Source organism: Halichoeres trimaculatus, unplaced genomic scaffold, assembly GCF_033239565.1.
Source record: "Halichoeres trimaculatus isolate MK-OKI-2021-1 unplaced genomic scaffold, fHalTri1.1 fHalTri1_scaffold_4, whole genome shotgun sequence".
Lineage (NCBI taxonomy): Eukaryota > Metazoa > Chordata > Actinopteri > Labriformes > Labridae > Halichoeres > Halichoeres trimaculatus.
In genome coordinates, this window is record NW_027437182.1 from 5,896,225 (window position 1) to 5,916,093 (window position 19,869).

The 19,869-nt window shown below is 40.1% G+C and overlaps 1 protein-coding gene across 1 annotated transcript in view; it reads left to right on the forward strand.

Moving 5' to 3' along the window:
• The window catches only part of znhit6 (zinc finger HIT-type containing 6), a 57,983-nt gene extending 39,768 nt beyond the window's left edge, over positions 1-18,215 (forward strand). The window contains exons 9-10 of the mRNA XM_074668544.1: positions 12,599-12,723; positions 17,521-18,215. Coding sequence (XP_074524645.1) covers positions 12,599-12,723; positions 17,521-18,002 — 607 coding nt within the window. The 3' untranslated portion in view covers positions 18,003-18,215. The remainder of the gene's footprint in view (positions 1-12,598; positions 12,724-17,520) is intronic.
• The last annotated feature ends 1,654 nt before the right edge of the window (positions 18,216-19,869 follow it).

The window sequence follows — 19,869 nt, forward strand, 5'->3', positions numbered from 1 at the left end:
AACAGTTACATTCAAAAGCAGCGTAATTCATTATCATTGACCAAAAGAAACAAGTTCTTGCAGTTTAAATGTTTGTTGGAAGACGCTTCAGGTGAAAGCAGCAGAAAAGCTAAAAGCTAATGTCCATAAGGATAAAAATGCTCATTTATAACATATAGCCTGAACATGAATCAGATCATAATGTTTCCTCACAGTTGTTACGAGTTCAGATTTAAGCTTTTACAGGTACAGGTACTTTTTATGGGAACTACGTCTGTAGTATTGCATACTGATTTGCGTAAAATCAAATTGGACCACATTTCACCTTAACACACACTTGTGACTGTGAGGTAGTGAAAGAGAAGCTGATTTTCCATGCTGGACATGGACACAGCATTGCAAGTTAATACACTGAGAAATAAATCTGTTGAATCAAAAACTTTGAGATTTTATAACTAAACAAATTAGGAATTGCAGTCATTTAATCACTAATGGTTGGTGAAGGACATTTAACCCATTATGCTGTATTTATGTGAATTTTGATGTCTGTAGTTTTCCTTTGAGTTGTAGCAAAGAAAGTCAGGATTTCTTCCTCCAACCTCAGAAATGTTTTAGGATATGTTGTCGTTCAGGGACATGGTTTTTCTGACCCCTCTGACTCGTTGATCAAACGTACCAGACGTGACTGATTTATTCAGCGTGCACAAAAATCGACATAATTTGTTTAGGAAGATGACATCACTGTCTAGTAAATTCCTGAAAAGCTGCACAGACTTTTGGCCGGTAAGCTTCAAGGTTTTTCTTCCCCGCTTCTCTTTGTGCATCGATTCCAACATTCAGATCTTCCATTGATGAAGACAATTTTCAGCTTTTCAACATCCTCCATCTGCTTTCTTTCACTTTCTCACTCACTGTTTCCACAACTTCTCTTCCGCTCTCCACACTTTTTTTTTTTTTCTTTTTTCCACGGGGGTCATGGAGGGTGTTGATAGCGCTCATTTGCCTCGCCTACTTTTAAAATTCTTTGGCTGTCCTCCATTCCAGCTCAGTCATGGAGTGAATGATGAGACTCATAATCATTACCCCCCCTGGCCAGGATGAAACGTCATGAAACCACCCATTCTTCATCCTCACAACACACACACTCACACACACGCACACGTGTACATACACAGACATGCTCCTATTGTTTTGCCCAGTGGGCTGTGCTGCACACACTTTCACAGCCAGTAGATTATAGTTTACCAGGCGGGATTACTTTAAAATGAGCTTAGAAATGTGAACGTTGTTGGACATTGAGAGCAGAGTCTGAAGTCCCCCAGTCAAAGAATATACATCCTTTATTTTCACTCTCTTCAGTTTTATTCCAGTTAAAAAAAATAAAAATAAAATCATGCAAGCTTAATATTTTACGTCCTGCCACATTTAGTTGATCATCATCTGTGTTTAATTTTTGCCCAGCTCACATACAGTATGCTTTTCTGCATCATTTCTTAGCCCCTCACACCACACAAAAACAATGTGCACCTGTGTCCCTCCGTAACGTTACATAAGCCTGAGTCACAGAGCAGAGATTTCTGAAGCCTGATAAAACCCTCCTCACAAGGTCTCACGAAAAAGGACTCTGTTGTGTCTGGATTCCTCTCTATTCCTGGCACTGATGGGTTGATAAACATGCCAGTGTGACTCTGAAGAACGCTTCATGATTTCATAACGTCCTCTAGACTCCTGGGGGCAGCCTGATATATATGATAGAGTTGGTATGAAAAAGTTTCAAGTAGTTAGACTTTTTTGGTTTCTTGAAGGTGATATAGTTCACTCACCTGGGCACCCAAAGCCTCAAAGGTCTGAGACCACTGACCCTGGCTCATTTCCTCCAAACAGAGGAATGGGACTGATTAGAGACTTTTATTCACCTTTAGAGGAACACGCTAATCCTCACCATCTTTTCCCACACAGTTGAAAACATAAAGCATCATCTACTCATGTTTTTTCAGAAGGTAATACAATAATACATTTTATTTGGAGGCACTTTTCATTACACTTAAGGTCACTTTACAAAAAAATATAAAAGCACTGTAAATAATCACTAAAGCAAAACAGCAGCATAAAAACAAGTGAAATGTACAGTGTCCAGTTAAAGGGAGTAAGCCAGCTTGAATAGATGACTTTTGGGTTGGGATTTAGAGGTAGCATAGAAAAGCTCTTTTTGCAAACCAGTTGCAGAAGTTTTTACTGGTTTATAACTTCAACCGGTAAATGAAGCAGGGTAAAGTGGAAGTATGTGCTGTGTTAAAGTGGGAGTATGCACCATGAACACTAAACATTAAAAACCCTTCCACCTCTCCCTTAGCCTCGTCATACCACTAAATGGCAAATAATTATTAGGGATGCACTAATCCAGCTTTTTGGTTCTGATACTGATACCAATATTGATATATGGGCTTGGGCATCGACTAACACCGATCCGATACCAGTGTTAAATAATAACCTGCATGCCCTACTGTGGGATAATGCTGGTAATGTTTTGGGTAAAAGGCAAAAAATTAGTTTATGGAGTTACTGAAGTTAATGTTTATTTAAACAATGAAATATTTTAATGTTTACCATCAAAACAATTCTTCAGAATGTACACAAGTTCTTTTCAAATGTAAACTTTTATACCCTGTTGACTGTTAATGCAGCAAAACAAAGCAAGTGCATCAGAGGCAATGTCTCAAATCAAGTAGCAAAAGCACTGGTTAAAACCAAAAAGGCATAGAGCTGTTTGCCTGGATCGGCACCGTGGATCTCTTCCCACAGATACCGAGCTAGCCTTGATTGGCATCGATACCACCGATAACCGATACCACCGATCAGTATCGGTGCATCCCTAATAAATATGCATTCTAACTGTTGTTAAAGCCAACTTTCTGCTTGGCTGGGCTAATAGCATCAGACTTAGACAGACACACTTATCGCCAATCAGTATAACCTAACAAAAGTCGTCTAATTGGCTGACATTTATCTCTAAAGTGGTTTCCAGTGGTTTCTGAGATGAGCGGTATCCAAAATTTGTGGGTTTTTTTTTTTTTTTTTTTTTTTTTTTTGGATTTAAATCAGGCAAAGATACATACAGGAAGAGTCTACTCTTCTTTTGGTAGTTTCTGAGTTTACATAGTTATACAACACAATATTTTGTGGGTTTTGTAAGATCATCAAAACGCTCTGGAAACATCTGGCAGCCATTGAGTTACAAGGTAAAAACCTGGGTTTGTTGCAGAGCAGCTCTTCTGAGGTGAGAGAACATGTGAGACACGAAGAGCTCCTAAAAAACAAATCATTTGCAAAGGATGTTGTACTGAGTTGCTGTGATTGGCCAGTTCTGTGTATGTTAGCGAACCCTGATTGGTTAATTGATCCAAACTTGATAAATCGGAATGAGCTAAAAGGTGAAGATTATATGTTTTTAAGGTAACATTTCAGTTTAATTTTGTTAATTAGGGCATTTACCAATTTCTGTTATCGGTAAATTAAAGGATTAAAGATTTTTCTTTTTAACTTTTAGATCTGTTTTATATTTTTAGAGTTGTCCTCAGAGAGGACAAGATATCTACTATGTCATTTCGAATATCCAAAATGTGAATTACGGACGTCTGCAAATAAATTGTAGATATCTGTTATTCCAAATCAAGATATCTCTAGAAACATTTTAAAAATTTTAAAAATTATCTCCTCCGAAACCATAAGTGGTATCGGCTCCAAAATTGCTCACATGACAGATTAGACCCTCCTTTATAAAAGTTCCCATGGAAGTTGTTATTTCGGACCCGGTTTTTGAACGGTGAGCCCTCAAAGTCAGTGAACCCCAAAGAAGCCCTCTCAGCTCCCTTCATTAGAATCAATAGGTTTGGAGCCTCCATCTCTTGCAGGCTTATGCATTTGGGCCTCTAGACAAAAGAGTACAACTTGTACAGCTTTAAAAATAACATGGTTGGATTCCTAATAAAATTTCCTACAAAAATATTATACTTCTACACAGATTAGGTCAGCATTCTGGCTTATATGATGAGTTGTTTCTAAACTTTTGTGAATTTGAATCCTCCCTCTGCTGTTACAGTTCTATGATGATGTCACACACTGACCAGGAGTTCCGTGCAGCTGGTCGTGTGACTCTTTCTCCTTCTTATTAGTTAATTCATTGGGTGTCAAATTTAGTAGCAGTCATTGATTTTTTGTTACTTTAGGCTTTCCTAGAAGTTATTTCCTACTCGCTGCATTACAGAAACAACAACAGGAACATCTCAGGAACCTTGTTTTCTGTCTTTCCTCCTTTTTCTACCAACCTTTATCAGTTTTACTGTTTGTTTTCCTTGCCCTCGTATTACATGAAACAGCCTCATAAAAATCAGAGAGGTATGGAGGTGCAGACGTCTTCTTCCATTTCCGGAGACATTGTTAATAAATGAGTCACACTGCGTTATATCATCCACGCAGCAGTGTTTCCAGCTTCCAAAGAAAGATTTTACAAATGACTTCTGTTACAGCTATTAGCCCAATACAGCCGCAGTCGTAAATCAGACTCTGGAGGCTGTGTCCTGTCAAGCCTGTGATACTGAGTGATTCAGTGGCATAAATCTCCAACTCTATTCCACTTTCTCCCTCTGTCACCATTTCCTGTCCTACCTTAATAGCTTCATAGTTCTGAGTATGGGTTGCATAATGAGCGTCTGTTCAGGTTGTGATCTTAAAGAGCGTCTATTGTCAATATGATTGTGATAAATAGGCGTAAGACCAGGAGAATGGCCTTATATTAACTTGGTGCGGTTACATAAGGTGACTTTAGCTTTAATAAGACCAGGCCCCCTACAGAGCCCTCTTAAGGGGTCCAACTTAAGGTCAAAGCTCTGCGACCACAGAGGGGCCTCCGTGTTTTTGAATAATGCGGTCTTAGCAGAAAGCCTGTAATTTTGAACGGTATTATTAAGGTTATGAAGTCATGGATGGCACCAGTCATGGCGACTTTGAGGCGAAGTCTAACACAAAGACTCTGACTGCATGTTTTTGTTGATGAATGTCGACGGGAATATCAACCAGCTCTAAATAAAGAAGCTTCTGTGCTAAATCAAATATAGCTGTGTAACCAGTCGACTTTCTCTTACTGGAAATGAGACGGAGCGACATGAAGAGAGCCTTTCACACTCCGCTGGCTGTTTGTTTGCTTTATTTTCTCAAGTTTACTTTTTACTCATTCCACTCCTGAGATCCAGAGGATGCCCTTTCCTCCTTTCCTGTAATACTTCTTTTCCACTCAGTCAGCCGAATCCCACAGAACATCCACGCCTGCGACCGATGCTGTTTTTGCATCAGTAGCCAAAAAGTGTGCACGTGTGTTTCTTTAACCTGTGTTCGCCATCAGACGGCGGTGGTTCTGTCCCATCCAGACATTTTCTCCCTCATACTTGTGACAAACCCTCTCCTGAGCCCTCCTGAGCCCGTCGATCTGCTCCTCCTCAGCTCGCCCTGAAGCTACGTTCAGTTTGTTTCTGTGCAGCAGATGCTTCCTCGGCTCTCCTGCAACGCTGGCCTGGTTTTGGAGAGTTTTACTGAAATAGCAAACCATTAATAGTAGCAGATTTATTGTGCAATAGCTCACTGACAGGGTGGGATTGTAGTGATAAATACACCTCTTTAACTTTTAATGTAAGGATATCAACAAGTCACCACAAAGTGAGCGTGCCAGGTGGTGCAGAGGTCGCACTTGAGGCTAGCCGTAACCCCAGAATATTCCTCGCCGTAAATACACCGTCATGCACCACTTGAGTGCCAAAAATACATCCCCCCACTTTCAGTTACTCAACCTGGGTTGAATTGTGTAACAGAGAATTAGTGTGGACACGCTACTTGAAGTGCTGTTGAATTTTGGCAGACGGTTTTTGTTTACACAATCTCTGCCTCAGGGACAGCGCGGTGCAATCTTTGCAAGGACTTGGATTAAACAAAGAGAACAGCGTGTAGCTCCTACAACTTCAATGCAAAACAAAAAATAATAAAAATTTGATGGTTTGAAGGTCACATCCTCCCACTTTGTACAAAACTGAGGTTGTAACACTAGCACAGCTTTCAGGCACAAATTGCAGAGCTTGGTTTGTGTAACGTCTTTCTAATGATTGCTTTAACATGGGCAGTGTGATCTGCTCCTGTGATTACAAGCAGCACAACTCCCTGCTGATATCTCTTTAAGGGAATACGTCAAAGAAAAGTATGTTATGTAACAAACACAATAAAAGAATAAACTATTATTTAAGTATTTGGTGTGGAGAGGATGATAGATTCGCAGTTGTGTTGGCAGTTGAAAGTCATACCAGTGCTGGGAAAAATCTAAAGCATCCACCATCTGTCCAATATTAAACCAGCATTTGAGTAAATATAATCCAGTTTTTTCTCAATCTAGCCATGCATGTTTTAAAATTATGTAATATCTGATTATATATCTTTAAAAATTACATTAGTTAGATAAGGACTACACTGGGGGACACATTTTTTTGTTGAGTTTTTAACTGATTCTTGGGTGTGGAATCTCAGTTTTTCTCTATCACATCAAGTTTTTTGAACTATAGGATCCTGTTTTCTTAAAAATAAAAAGAGAAAAATACTTTACTCAGCAGATATGTGCTTGTTTCATAAAAATCTATAAATGTTGAGATACAATGAAATATAAGAAACAGGCATGACTGCAATGTTTATTTAACACTATTATGTTTTTACAAAGGACATGTCTCCTGGAGGAGCTACAGGAGCAGACCTGATCTGGAACAAAGGAAATATATACCTATGTGAATAAAACACTAAAATAGAATAGTTAAAAGCTTTGAAAACTAAAAACCAGCATAAAACTTACAATGGTATGCCCATGGCTACAAGGCTAAGAGAAAGCAGCACAATTCCTACTCTGCTAGCTTTCGGTTTGCAGATATTGATAGTATTGACCCATTGGGAGTTGCCACGAGTTGTAGATGAGTCCAATCATAATCAGCTGGCAAGTCTTACTTATGGCCCTTTTTCACTAGCACGCCTTGGCCCCACTCTACTTGACCCAACTCTACGTCCAAGTCATTTTGGGCGCAACACAACAATCCTCGGCCACCAAATCCAAAAAGGCCTGGACCTCGTCGTTGGATCAGGGAGAAACTTGACAGGACACCATTCTTGCAGTTGTTGTTTAAAAATGGCGGGTGGCTCTCATCCTTTTTTGTCCCGTCTTGTTTTGGGCGTCGCGCTCATGACTCATCGATGACGACCTTGTCTGACTAATCAGTAGCCGGCAGTCAGTGATGTCGTCTTTTAGCGTCGACTCAGCTCACTTGGAACCAAAGCAGATGGTGCTAAAACCCTGTTTCCACCAAGTGGTTCAGTTTGGTTGGTCTCAGCATGGCAGGCATTTTACGATGTTTCCACTGACTTATCCTGGGACAGATCCCCAAATAAAAATGAGACAAGCCGTCCCACTTTTTGGCACCCTTCTGCGACGGCAGCTGTATTTCTCCCAGTGGCACACAGTATTCTCTGAAACGAAGCTTGATTGGGCCACATGCCAATCACAAAGAAGACAGAATGCTGTATGTCTTCCATCGTTACTCTTTGTTTACTATGTCGCTTCGTTCCTCTTCGTTGGATTTATTAGCAAACCACAATACCAAAACGAAAACTGAGAGGCACTTCCTGCTCCGCAAACTGACAAGACATCTATTTCTATTTTTTTTGAATGCCTGTTACTGCAGTTCAAGTAGTTTAAGTCTCATAACACTTTAATTTAAAGTGTTTAAGTTCGTTTTTGTTGTAATCATACCAAACCGCACAGAACCGAACCGGACTGTTTGGTGGAAAAGCGGCTTAAAACTAGCTTGTTTTAGAAGGTACCAGGCCAGTAGAAAACACGCTGCAAATTGAGTAGGGCTGAGTAGGGTGGGGCCAAGGCGTGTTAGTGGAAAAGGGCTGGGATGATACCTTTCACATTTGAAATGATACAGTATCAATGCCTGGTACCTGGCAATCGGTATTGGTACGCAACGTTACCAATTTTCTGTTCTTTTGTGTGTTTTTCTGGTAATAAATATTAATTTGTTTACTAATAAAATCTCAGATTTTTTTCAATTTAACATATCTGTTCTTCAATACGATGCTGTGTTCAAGTCCAGCATGGAAAATCGCCTACTCTTCCACTCCCTCACAGTCCCAAGGATGTCTTAGGTACCTTAACATGGCACTGTTTGGTTTTACGTGAATTGGTACTTGATGGAATTCGGTTGGTACCAAATAACTAATAGTACCTAATTCAGTACCCATCCATAGTCTTACTACAGCTTATCGGTGGAATTTTGCTGATCTGGAGGGTCAGCTGTGGAGAAAAAAATTGACGTGCTAGAAAAGCACGCCAGTTTTAGTTTTAATCAGCATAAAAATCTTTTCTCAAATTGTTCCCTATCAGCCCTGTTTTTTTTTTTATCCAAGAAACTGCCTTCTCGTCATTTAAACATTTTAATCTATAGTTTCTGTCATCTAAAAATGCATTCACCTCACAGTTTGTCAGCGATCTGCTTCTCTTCACATTAACTTTAGTTTCTGAGCACTCCAGCTCTGACATAAGGAACATATGCATTATTCAAGGTCTGATTTTTGCACTCACAGCATGTGCAAATGAGGCCCTCGCCTGTCATTACACAGTTACACAACGCACTGAGGACATACAGTCATTCTGGCAGGAACAGCAACAAAAAGGTGACATTAAGAATCACTTTGCAATGCTGGAAACTTTTATCAGTGCCCAAAAATCACAAAGAAGCAGTGCGAGAATGTTGCTCTGAAATCAAAGCGTTTCTCCGTGTGCACCTTACCGGCGCTCTGTCTCTGCTGCTGGGTCTCAGAGGAGAGCAAAACAATAGGAGCCACCCTGAAGAGAACATCAGTCCATCCCTCTGTTCTGTTCATTCACCAGAACACTATATAGAGACCAGATGTGTGCGTGTTCTCGTCTGAGTCATTGAGCCGTGTTTCTAGAAATGGCCAGAGCTTTAACAATCCCATCGACACCACAGGGAGCCGCGGTCGGCTCTGCCATCTTCCTCTCTTTTCACTGATGTTCGCAAACACTTGTGTTTTAGTTTAGCTTAAATAAAAAACATCCAAGAGTATAAATTAATTTCAGGTTAGACATAAAAACAAATGAAATGGAACAGTATTTATCTGGTATGCACATTGCAAAGGGATGCAGGCCTCTCTGGTATTTAGCTGTTTGCCACATTCTCCATTTAGCTTCTCAGACCTTTGATCCTTAACACACTTTTATGTTCCTGTGTTTATTTAGTTAACTGGATGTTTTGTGCCCCTTGTTTGTTGAGATGCACCTGAAACATCTTGCATCTGAAGCAACACATTCCCTGCATGTTTTGACCCACATGCTCACCCCCTGTTCCCTCCATCCTGCCCTGCACCAACACACATTGGCATTTATTTGTGGGACCATGCAAAGTGATCTTAGCCCACCAAAGAGAAGCTCTTCTAGGAGGGAGGGACTCCTGGAAGCTGGCCCACCAGTAAGAACCTGTAAATGTCAAATTTCAGCAGAGGGCTTTGATTGGCTTTGGGAGTGGGTGTCTACCTGGGGCGGGTCTTCGTCTGCTCGAGCTTTTAGCAAAACAAACAATGGCTGGCACGGCCTTGACAGCTGCTGGAGATGTTGCCAGTTACGGTATAGTATATCCAAAATATATAATGTCTGGTACTTTGGTGATGACAGCCTGAGCTGGATGGTTGTGAATCAGTTGAGCGAAGCCATGTCTCCCAGGAATCCAGTTAACTATTTAGTCCGGTGATTTACGACCATCCCTAATGCATGACAGGACTTCTTAGAGACAAGACTAGACTGATGTCATCTCGTACAGAGAGCTGAAGGAGGGGTGAGACAGCCTCATGGACTTGTGAGAGATGTTTTTGATTCTTGGTAGAGTCAGTTTTCCATCTCTGGAGACCAAGCAGGACCTTCGCTGTGCCAGACTGTGACTCAAATCTCGATCTATCCCTGAAAGATTCTCAGCCACCAGCGTTTCACAGGCGACTGGAAATAAAGAGCTTCAGTTGCTGGTAAAAGCTTCAACAGCAGCGGCCTTTTCCTGCTGTCTTTGTTGCTACCTTGGAAGAGTGAGCTTCAGCTGAGGCAGTGTTATTCAGTAACTTCATGATCGTGCTGCCAATCCTGCTGGATGGCTATATGTAGTGCTATCGGCAGCCTGGAGCTACTGACAAACTTCAGGCACAGTTACTTAAATCTAACATGAGTTAAAGAAGATGCAATCCAGGTTTAGAATGTTTTAATGAAAAAAGCTTAGATTGCAGTCAATAAAGAGATTAGGGATGGGCATTTGAAGCAAAAAAGCTATTTGATATTCACTTGTAACTTTTCAAAGATCCCCTCCACAAGCCACCGCCGCCCACCCAAATACACGTACCTGTCAACATTACACTCTGACAAAGATGGAGAGGGTTGTAATGCTCTGCATGTCCATCATCAAACTTATGTCTTGGGTAATGAAGCCTGCCGTTGACTGTTGAGCAAAGTGCCCATCTACCACTGCATACCTCGCTCTCACATGGCTGTGCACGGTTGTTAACAATTTGTGATATGCTAGCTAGGAATAGACCGATTATCGGTCGGGCCGATTATCGGGGCCGATATTTGGCATTTTGGGGCATGTCAGCATCAGCCTTTTTTGTAATACGACAGCCGATATGAAACCCAGTCATAACTGTGTTGTTTTGGCTCTGGTGCTTCTCTGCACAGAATTTCTCCCTGTCTACACTACGGAAGCCCTAGAAGGTCATTTAAAACCAAACAAAAAATTAATTCAACTGCATTACATGCCTGTAAAAGACAGCACTAAACTCAATTCTGCCCAGTTTTATAACAATGCATAGACATTATTGAAAACTTTATTTACTGTAGAAAACTTTAGCTATTTATTTTTTAAGTTTTCATTTAACTTTATAAAACGTGCTGCTAAGCCTGGGAGCTGTTTAATAAACATGTTTGAAGGCATTTGATTGCAGTTAAGTGTTGGAGTATGTATTGTTCAAATTTTTTTACGCCAATATTTTCACTTTGACTGCAAATGAATATCGGCTTCAATTTCGGCATCGGCCCCAAAATATCCATATCCGTCTATCTCTAATGCTTGCTTAACCTTGCAGAGTTCCCGCACTTTCCAATCCACTTTTGAGCATCTCCTCAATCTTGTTTTGATTGTAAGTCCTCCAACCCATTGACTCCTGGACCAGCTCTGTTTACTATGTCAGTTTGTTGCTGTGATCAAGTTAAATACGTTCTGGTTTGGTTTGGACAATTTTTTTTTAATTTGAAGATTACTGGGTGTTTTGAGATGGTTTCTGTGCACAAGTCTTTGCCCCACTTGACCTGCTTTTGTGTGAAATCGACACACAACAGCTCCAGCATTCGTCAAAAAAAAACTGGGACCTGGCGCAGACAGAACAGAGACACCATCACATGAAATTTTTGTTTTTTTTATGTTAATGACTCTTTGAATACTCAAAATATCATTGCCCATCCCTTCCTTAAAATGCCTGCACTCGTTTTTTTCCCCTCTTCATATGACTCCTCACTTATAAAACAATCAAAACTCAAAACAAAGAGTATCAAATTGTATTAGGTGAACCTAATTTACAACATTGTGGCTTTGACAACAAAATGAATGTGATTTTTCTTCCTTTACAACTTTACAACTGCATGTTATGTCTCTAAAGTAAAACCCTCTACACATCAGTATGAAGAATGTACTTTTAGCTTTCCATTAAACCTGCATTTCAGTGTAAAGAAAGTGTACAAATCTTGCATTCACCTATAAAACTGAGTTATATTTTGGTTTGGCTGTCACTTTTACGAGTTAATTAGATTTATTAATTACACCGCAAATTAATGCATATAAAGATTAACGCAAGATTAACTCATTTGCTGCCAGCCATTTTTAGAGCATCTTGAACGATCCTTCAAGACCCCAAAAATATTGTTTTCTCTGACTATGTAAACACCAAAACTACCTAGGAAGAGTGGACTCTCTTCTTTTATGTCTCTCCTCCAGTTTTTGATCCAAAAAAACAGACAAAACATACTTTTTTTTATCGCATGCATCTCAGGCGCTCCATCCTTTGGTCCATCCTATGATCTCCGTTGTCTTTTCTCACGATGGCGCCGCTCTTTCTCTCTGAACTACGGCGACACATCCTCATTTGGAGGGTAAGCTGCCTGAACTTTTCTAAATTGCAGCGTCTTGCTATGCCTCTGTCATCTCACATCTTCTCCTCATATCCATGCTGAGCTCTCGTCCAAAGAGCACACCGCTCTCACCCACAGTAGTTAGGAGCATTAATTAGATTAATTTTTTTAATCGCCTGACAGCACTACTAATGATAAAATATGACTATTTGGCATCAATGTATTAATAAAATATGCTCATTCAAAATATCTGTGACTCAGATGTCCCCAGTTTGGAAGAATCTAATCTTACATAATGTATTCAGTGTGTTGAAATCATCTCTTTGTGTTTTTGTTTTTCATTTCTATTTAATCCAGGTACCATGAGCTGGACATTCACAAAAGCCTGAGGGACAACCTGAGCTACAAAACCCTGATTGAATATCCCGTGCTGCACGTTGTGCTCAGAGATCACTGGAAGAACTATCCTCCCAAAGGACCAGGTAAAAAAACAAACAGCTTCTATTCTGTTCTGGGTTTTCTGTCCTCATCCTGCTCTCTGCACCAACACTAACCCACTAATTCTCCTTCTTCGGTAAATAATCATCCTTTACCACCGCTCTCCACCTCATGTTTCCATTTTCCCCCATGTCTTCTGTAACTAAACAAAAGGGCGGATACATGACATGAGCGTAAAACCCTCAGCGCCCCAAACTCCAACCTCTCTCCGCTTCCCCGATTCCAGCAGCATTGTATCATGTCCTGGTTTCTCCAGCTGAGACTTCGAGTCTCCCTGCTCCCTTATTTTTCTCTATGGCAACATGCTACCCCAACGGAAATGAGGGTGTTCTGCTCTGCATCACACACACCAGCTTACCCTCAACAGTGACCGCGTCCAGAAAGAGGATCAAACATGGCTTTCTGTCGTACGGTGACCTCATGAACTGACAAATGACAGAAAACAACAGAAAACTCAACATCAGCCTGTGGTCTTTCCTCCTGGTCTGGATGTTTGTGGCCTGTGAGAGCTATTACACAATATTACAGCGTATCATGAAAACAAACTCAAACTGTAGATCTCAGTAAGGTCAGTATGGTCACAAAGACAACACTGACCCAGACAGGCTGAATGACGAGTGAGGTAAATTTAACCAGCGTGTGTTTCCAGCGATAAGGCCTTGGTGCTACACTGTTTGGCTAACATGTTAGCCATAGTAACATCCTGATAATTACACATGCTGAGGCTGAGAAGGCCGGGCAGGAAGTGATAAAGGGCAATCAGACACAGTGGCAGCGGCGTTTCAAGTGAGTACAAAGAGGTCTAACAGCCGCTCGGTTTTCTGGTCTAGTCTGAGTCTGTTTTTGTGGCTCTTTGATGACATTTTAATCTGTTAATGTGATATTCTTTTCATAGGCCCTGTATGGGAAGACAGTCACTGACACTTTCCTCACAGTCATAATTTTAATTTCCAGTCAGACAATCCTTACTGTAGTTATTCTTGTTAAGCAGGCAGCGATATCTTCGGCTTTGCTAACACAAAGTTGCCATTTGGCAGTTAGCATTTTAAGCACACCCCATACAAAGAGACCACAGTTGGAGAGGTCACTTTTGCAATCCCCAGCCCTGACTATTTGATGCATGTCTTTAACCGCTGTCTGGCCCAGTAGCGCCGAGATCCAAACACAGCATTCGGTATGCATCTAGTGGCTCAACTGTTTATGCCAGGTCTTACAACAGCGGTAGGCCGGTGGTACACCACTGGTTGTATGATGGCTTGTTTGGCTCCTTGGCTTTGCAGCCAAAACTAACAATGGAGTTAGCCTTAGCTACATGGCTATGACAACAACCGAACAAACAAGACAAAACATTTACATTCTTTTATTTATGGCAACATGATGTGCTACAATGTAGGGCTGAACGATTTTAAGAAAAGATTGAATTGCGATTTTTCTGGCAGATATTGTGATTTCAATTCGATTCACGATTTTCTTCAAATCAAACTTTTGGATATTCACATGTAGGGCTGAACGATTTTAGGAAAAGATCTAATTTCTCTGGCAGATATTGCAATTCACGATTTTTTAATCATCAATAGTGATGATAAATAATCTGTTTTCATCAACTTCTACTCCTAAACAGAGGCTTTGTGTTGTTGACCTGCTTCGAGCACTTTTAACATTTAGATTGTCTACAAATTTGTAAAACAGAATGTGTATAATACTTGACACGACAGATCCTGAGTCAGTCAGGAGCGCTGCAAAAAATTGCTGCTTTGGCGATCTCAAAATTGCATTGTCTAAAATTGCGATTTCAATCTGAAAATATAAATTGTTCAGCCCTACTACAATGTCAGTCAAGACCTTTATACAGGGTGCCCGTGGGGTCTTAAAAAGTATTAAAAGTTGATAAATCAGTTGTGGGAAAATTAAGGCCCTTAAAAAGTATTAAAAAGTCTTAATCGTAATGTTATGAGGTATTAAATTTTATTGGTATCCAAGCTTTGACTCCAAACGTATCCATGAATATTTTTTTCCTCCTTGCGACTGTTACAAACTAACCTGACACACCAGACAGACAGTTCCATGTATCCGCCACGGAGATAGTCCATCTGGTTCAAAAATGTTTTCAGGGTCTGAACCTTCAAAAATAACCACACCTGGTGATTGGACGATCATTCTGCTCGTCACACTCATCACAGACCAGAGTGAGGATCTAGAAAAAGCTTTAGCATCTCAAAATGTTTCTCTCTAGATCATAAGAGTTTCTCAAGCCTCCTGAGATAATGTCTTGGACTTGTGATGACCTGGGATCTTGGATTCTTACAATTTAGAGAAAGCTTCCCCCAGCTTCCCCTGATCTCAGCTGTTCTGGGACAAATTTTCTTTGTTGAAATCACCTTTTTACTGGATACAACGCGATGAGATAAGGTATTTATCCATACAGTTACGTAACCCTGTTGTTTGAGACGTGACAACAAGCAAAGTTGTAATTTTGTGAGGGGCTGGCGATACGTAGCACTAGCAGCCCAACATAGCCATAGGCTAATGTGACAACAAACTCAGTTTGTACAGTAGTTTAGAAGCTGTTCGTATGTAACACTGATAGACAGCAAATAACACAATCTGAAGCACACGTCCTAAATTTTGACTATGATGAAATAAAATTCTTGTTTTTTTTCTGCAAGTTGGCCTTGGATAACTGCTGTTACTTTTTGTGGAAATGGAAATGTCAATCAAGCTTTATTCCTTCTCAGTTTACCTAATTTATGTTAAAATGCAAACTACAATTTTCAAAGATTAGTTGCTGACAACGGCTTAAAGTCGTGATAAGGTTTGAAGACATTTTGGAAAGTTTTTTTTATTTTAAGTCTTTAAAAGGTATTGAATTTAACCTCAGGATTTCAGCATAAACCATGTTTATATGAGTGGTCTTGAAAAAGTGTCCCTTCTAGATATAAGCCTGATTGTAATCCACGCTTTAAAATGAGATTATCAGCACCAATATATGTTATTTAAAAATGCCACTTTGTAGTTTCCTCTTAGCTTCCATTTGGGTTCAGCAACACTGGATTTATTTACAGCAGGGGTGGCCGACCAGTCAGAGACCAAGAGCCACAAAAGTGACCGTGGTACTACAGAGAGCCATGTCACACATGTGGTCCTACAAACACACTTCCTCTCACACTTAAACAATCTGACATAAAATGAAAATCAATACATTTCCAATTTTCAAAACAAGATTTACTGTGTTTGTGTGTTTAAATTCGAACTAAAGAAAAGAAACTGAAACTTAAGTATCAATCTGTACACCCAAACATTGATCAACACTGAACCCAACGTTGGCATCTGTATATTGAGCCGCACACCGAAAGGCAAAAAGCCCATCCCTGATTTACAGCATGCCCAAATTTCTATGACAACACCACACCAGTTGACGCAGTTTAGTGGTCAGAAGAGAGATCCGTGTTTTTCTCTGTTAAAAATGATTTCTGTGATTAATTTTGTAGTGATGGTGGACACTGGAGCCTCACTGTCAGACAGATAAAGGACAGAAGAGCAGGAGAAAGATAAATAGGAGAGTGATACAGCCCGAGCCAAAGGCTAACACAGAGGCTAATCTGTTTGTGCCAATGTTCATTCCAACCCACAGTCAGCAGTTATTCAGCAGTGGTCTGTTCAAACTTGAGAGTCTATCAATAAAATGAACAACAAACTGACTGTTTACTTGTTGTCACGTTAGCCTGCAGATACGTTGGAGCACCAGGCTGCCGATAGCACTACATATAGCCAGCTACTACAACGTGTCACTACGTAACTGTTCTCATAAGTCCCTTACTTTGGCATGTTGTATCCAGTAAAAAGTTGTCTTGAACAAAGAAAATTTTCCTTCTGATCTCCATTCAATTCTACAACAAACCCACTCCTCGCTAAAAGTCATTCACGACAGTGTGTGGAGACTCCAGGCCAGGAGGTGGTGAAACTGTCCAATTAAAACAGATCTTCCTCCTAGCATCTTTAAACCGCAATAACTGGCATAAGCTGTTGGGCCAGTGGCATACCATATGCCCCGTTTGGATCTCAGTATCCCTACTTTACTCCCCTGTGTTTAGAGAGTCAGTTATCTGATAACGGTTGGTAGAAAAGTCCGTCACTTGTCCTCAAAAATCTTCAGGGTACACAAGCAACCTCCTTTTTTTATTTTTGAAGGTCTCGAATGAAGATTTATGTAAGAACAAAGTGTCTCACCTCATCATTCTATTATCTAATTCTATTAGAAGTGGTTCCTTCCCAAGTTGAACGGGTAATGTGAGGCAAATGGCATTTTAACGGTCTCCTATGACAGCAGTGCTATAGAGAAACTGTAAATTACATTAATCTTTAATATTATAGGCTCAGCTGAACAAACATTTTTCAGATATAGACAAAATAATTCTGTCCAAAGCGTCTGAGCTTTGAAGTGAATGTTCCTGAAATGGACTGAGGGGAAATTATGTCAGGAAACATTAAATAATTCACAGTTCTGGTCATTCCACGGTCTGTCTTCACATGTTCACCTCTCTTTGTTGCATAACTAACTCCTCTGTGCTCACTGCTTCATCCTGGGTCCCAGCATGAAACCAGATCAGAACGCTATCATTACAAAACTGCCCTCCCTGTCCTCTGGCTCACCGGAGACCTCAGCTGTGCTCTGACTCCTTCCTTTAGATAAGCACTTTGATCACTTTTGAATTTGTTTGGACGTCTCATAATTTACTGCTGAATTGACTGTTTTTATACCAAACTGGGTGATATTGTTTCAGCTGAACCTGGCTGCACTAAAGTTCCAACAAAGAGCAACAAGTCCGTCCAGGAGGAGGATGATGTGGCCCAAGTTTCACCGTCCATTCAACGACCCCCGACAGGTACCAACATCTGGACAGGTACCCCAGAGACCAGCCCTGAAGCTGAACCCCCCAAACAGAAAAGGGCCAAGAGAGAGTCAGGGGATGAACTGGAGGAGGGGGAGATTAAGGACAGCAGCGATGAAGATGAAGAGGAAGAGGAGAGCTGCAGTGGTGCCAAAAGCTGCGCTAATGACGCTGAAGCGATTAAAGATGGACAAGCAGACACCGGGGACACAAATGTTGATGACAGTACAGCTAAACAGAGTGACGAGTGTGTAAAAATGGACTTCTCTGCATCAACCGTTGACAATCCAGCTGCCAGCGAGAGCGCTGAGGTCGGCATGACTCAGGCTGTGGAAGAGCTGGAGCCTGTTCGGAGCCCGTCACTGTCAGGATGAAAATGAGTCAGCGAACACTGCTGACAGCTGGGGATGGGAATGATGATGCACAGATGTTCAGAATAAAATAAATGAGGAGGCAGACATATCTGACAGGAAGCCATCAATCTCCTGTCAGTGTACAGTGGAGCAATCCAGCAGGACAGGCTTTTCTTTTTTTAAAGGGTTGATATGAGAAACAAGAAAAATGGTTATGACTGAAACATATTTATGTATAAAATTATTTCATGTATACGTTTATACTTTAGATCTGTCTGGAAACATGATTTCATAAATAAAGACTGTTTTGGAAAAGATTTGGTACTTTTTACTCTTCTGTGGTTTCTGAAATAAAAGAAGACATTAATTCTTAGTTGGTAAAAATATGATGCGATAAAACCGGGCTCACATGATTTTCTAAAAATGACCTTGGGCCAACTGCTTTTACCAATGCAATTAAAAGTGAAAGTGGCACATGAATACTGCAATTGTTTAATGTTTCTTTTAGTGATTTCTCTAAGTATTTTCAACCACACTTGTGAACTCAGTTTCTCAAGGAATATGTTCTCCATTAGGGGGCGGTATGGGGAAAACATGTCAGGATTCTTTTATGGCAGAATCAGGATCTTGATTTAACCATGATTGTTTTACGTGATGTTTTTAAGACTGCAGCTTTAAATAGGAGTGCACCGATCACAATTTTCTGGCCGATCACCTATCTTTAAAAAGCCTGATCTGCCGATACCAATTTTTGTTTTTTATTTTTTATAACAGACAGCATATACCTTCAATGTTACAATCTTATTTTATTAAAAATCATTGAACAATACCTGTGAAACAATAAAATCTTTATGGTTTAATTTTAACAACCAATAAAGTGTCCTGAGTTTTAGGTCTCAGAGCAGAAAGAAGCAATGGCTGGCTGTCGGACCTTCCTGGAGGGATATATGATCAGTTTCATGAGTAAGATGGGCTGATCACAGATCCCCCAAAAATTAAGGAAATCAGCACCCATCGATCAGCTGGCCGATCTATCAGTGCATGTCTAGTTTTAAACAATCGTGGATTGGGATGGGTACCAAATTACTTTTAAAGGCACGGACTGATTGCGATCAGTACACGTCAAAAACTGAAATCTTATCAAGTGTTTTTGTCTAATTTTAAGCAAAAATGGTCTTTTAATACTTGACATAAGCCACATTCAACTTATTAGTCCAGAAAAATGTCTTTTTTTAAGTTTAAAGTAAAAAAATGAGGTCTGAATTGCCTGTAACAAAAAATTCAGCTGATGGAACAGGAGAAATTTGCTCAAAATTTTGTCTGAAACTAAAATAATGTCTTATTACACGTAACTTGTCTCTTTTTCCATCAGCAGATTTTTTTTTTAACTACACAAGCAATTCGGACCTCATTTTTGTCTTTAATAAACTTGAAGTAAGACATTTTTCTGGACGGACCAGGTGAATTTGGCTCATTTTAAGTCTGAAAAGACATTTTCTACAGAAAAAAAAGACAAAAACACTTGATAAGATTTCAGTTTTTTGCAGTGTAGCACCAAATACCGATTTATGTAAAATTAAAAGTTACCATGTTTAGGTACCTAAAAGCATCTTTGTGATTGTATGGGAGTGGAAGAGTAGATGGTTTTCCATGCTGGCCATGAACACAGCATTGTAAGTTTCTATATATGCAGAAATAAATGTGTTAAATTGAAAAACTTTGAGGTTTTATTGTTAAAAAAATGTTTATCTGTTTCCACATAAACACAGATAAAAGTACCGAAAATTGGTACCATTGAGTACCATTACCACTTGCCAGGTACCTGGTATTGGTACTGTATTTTTTCAAATGTGAAAGGTACACATCCCTAATCATGGACTACATTCAC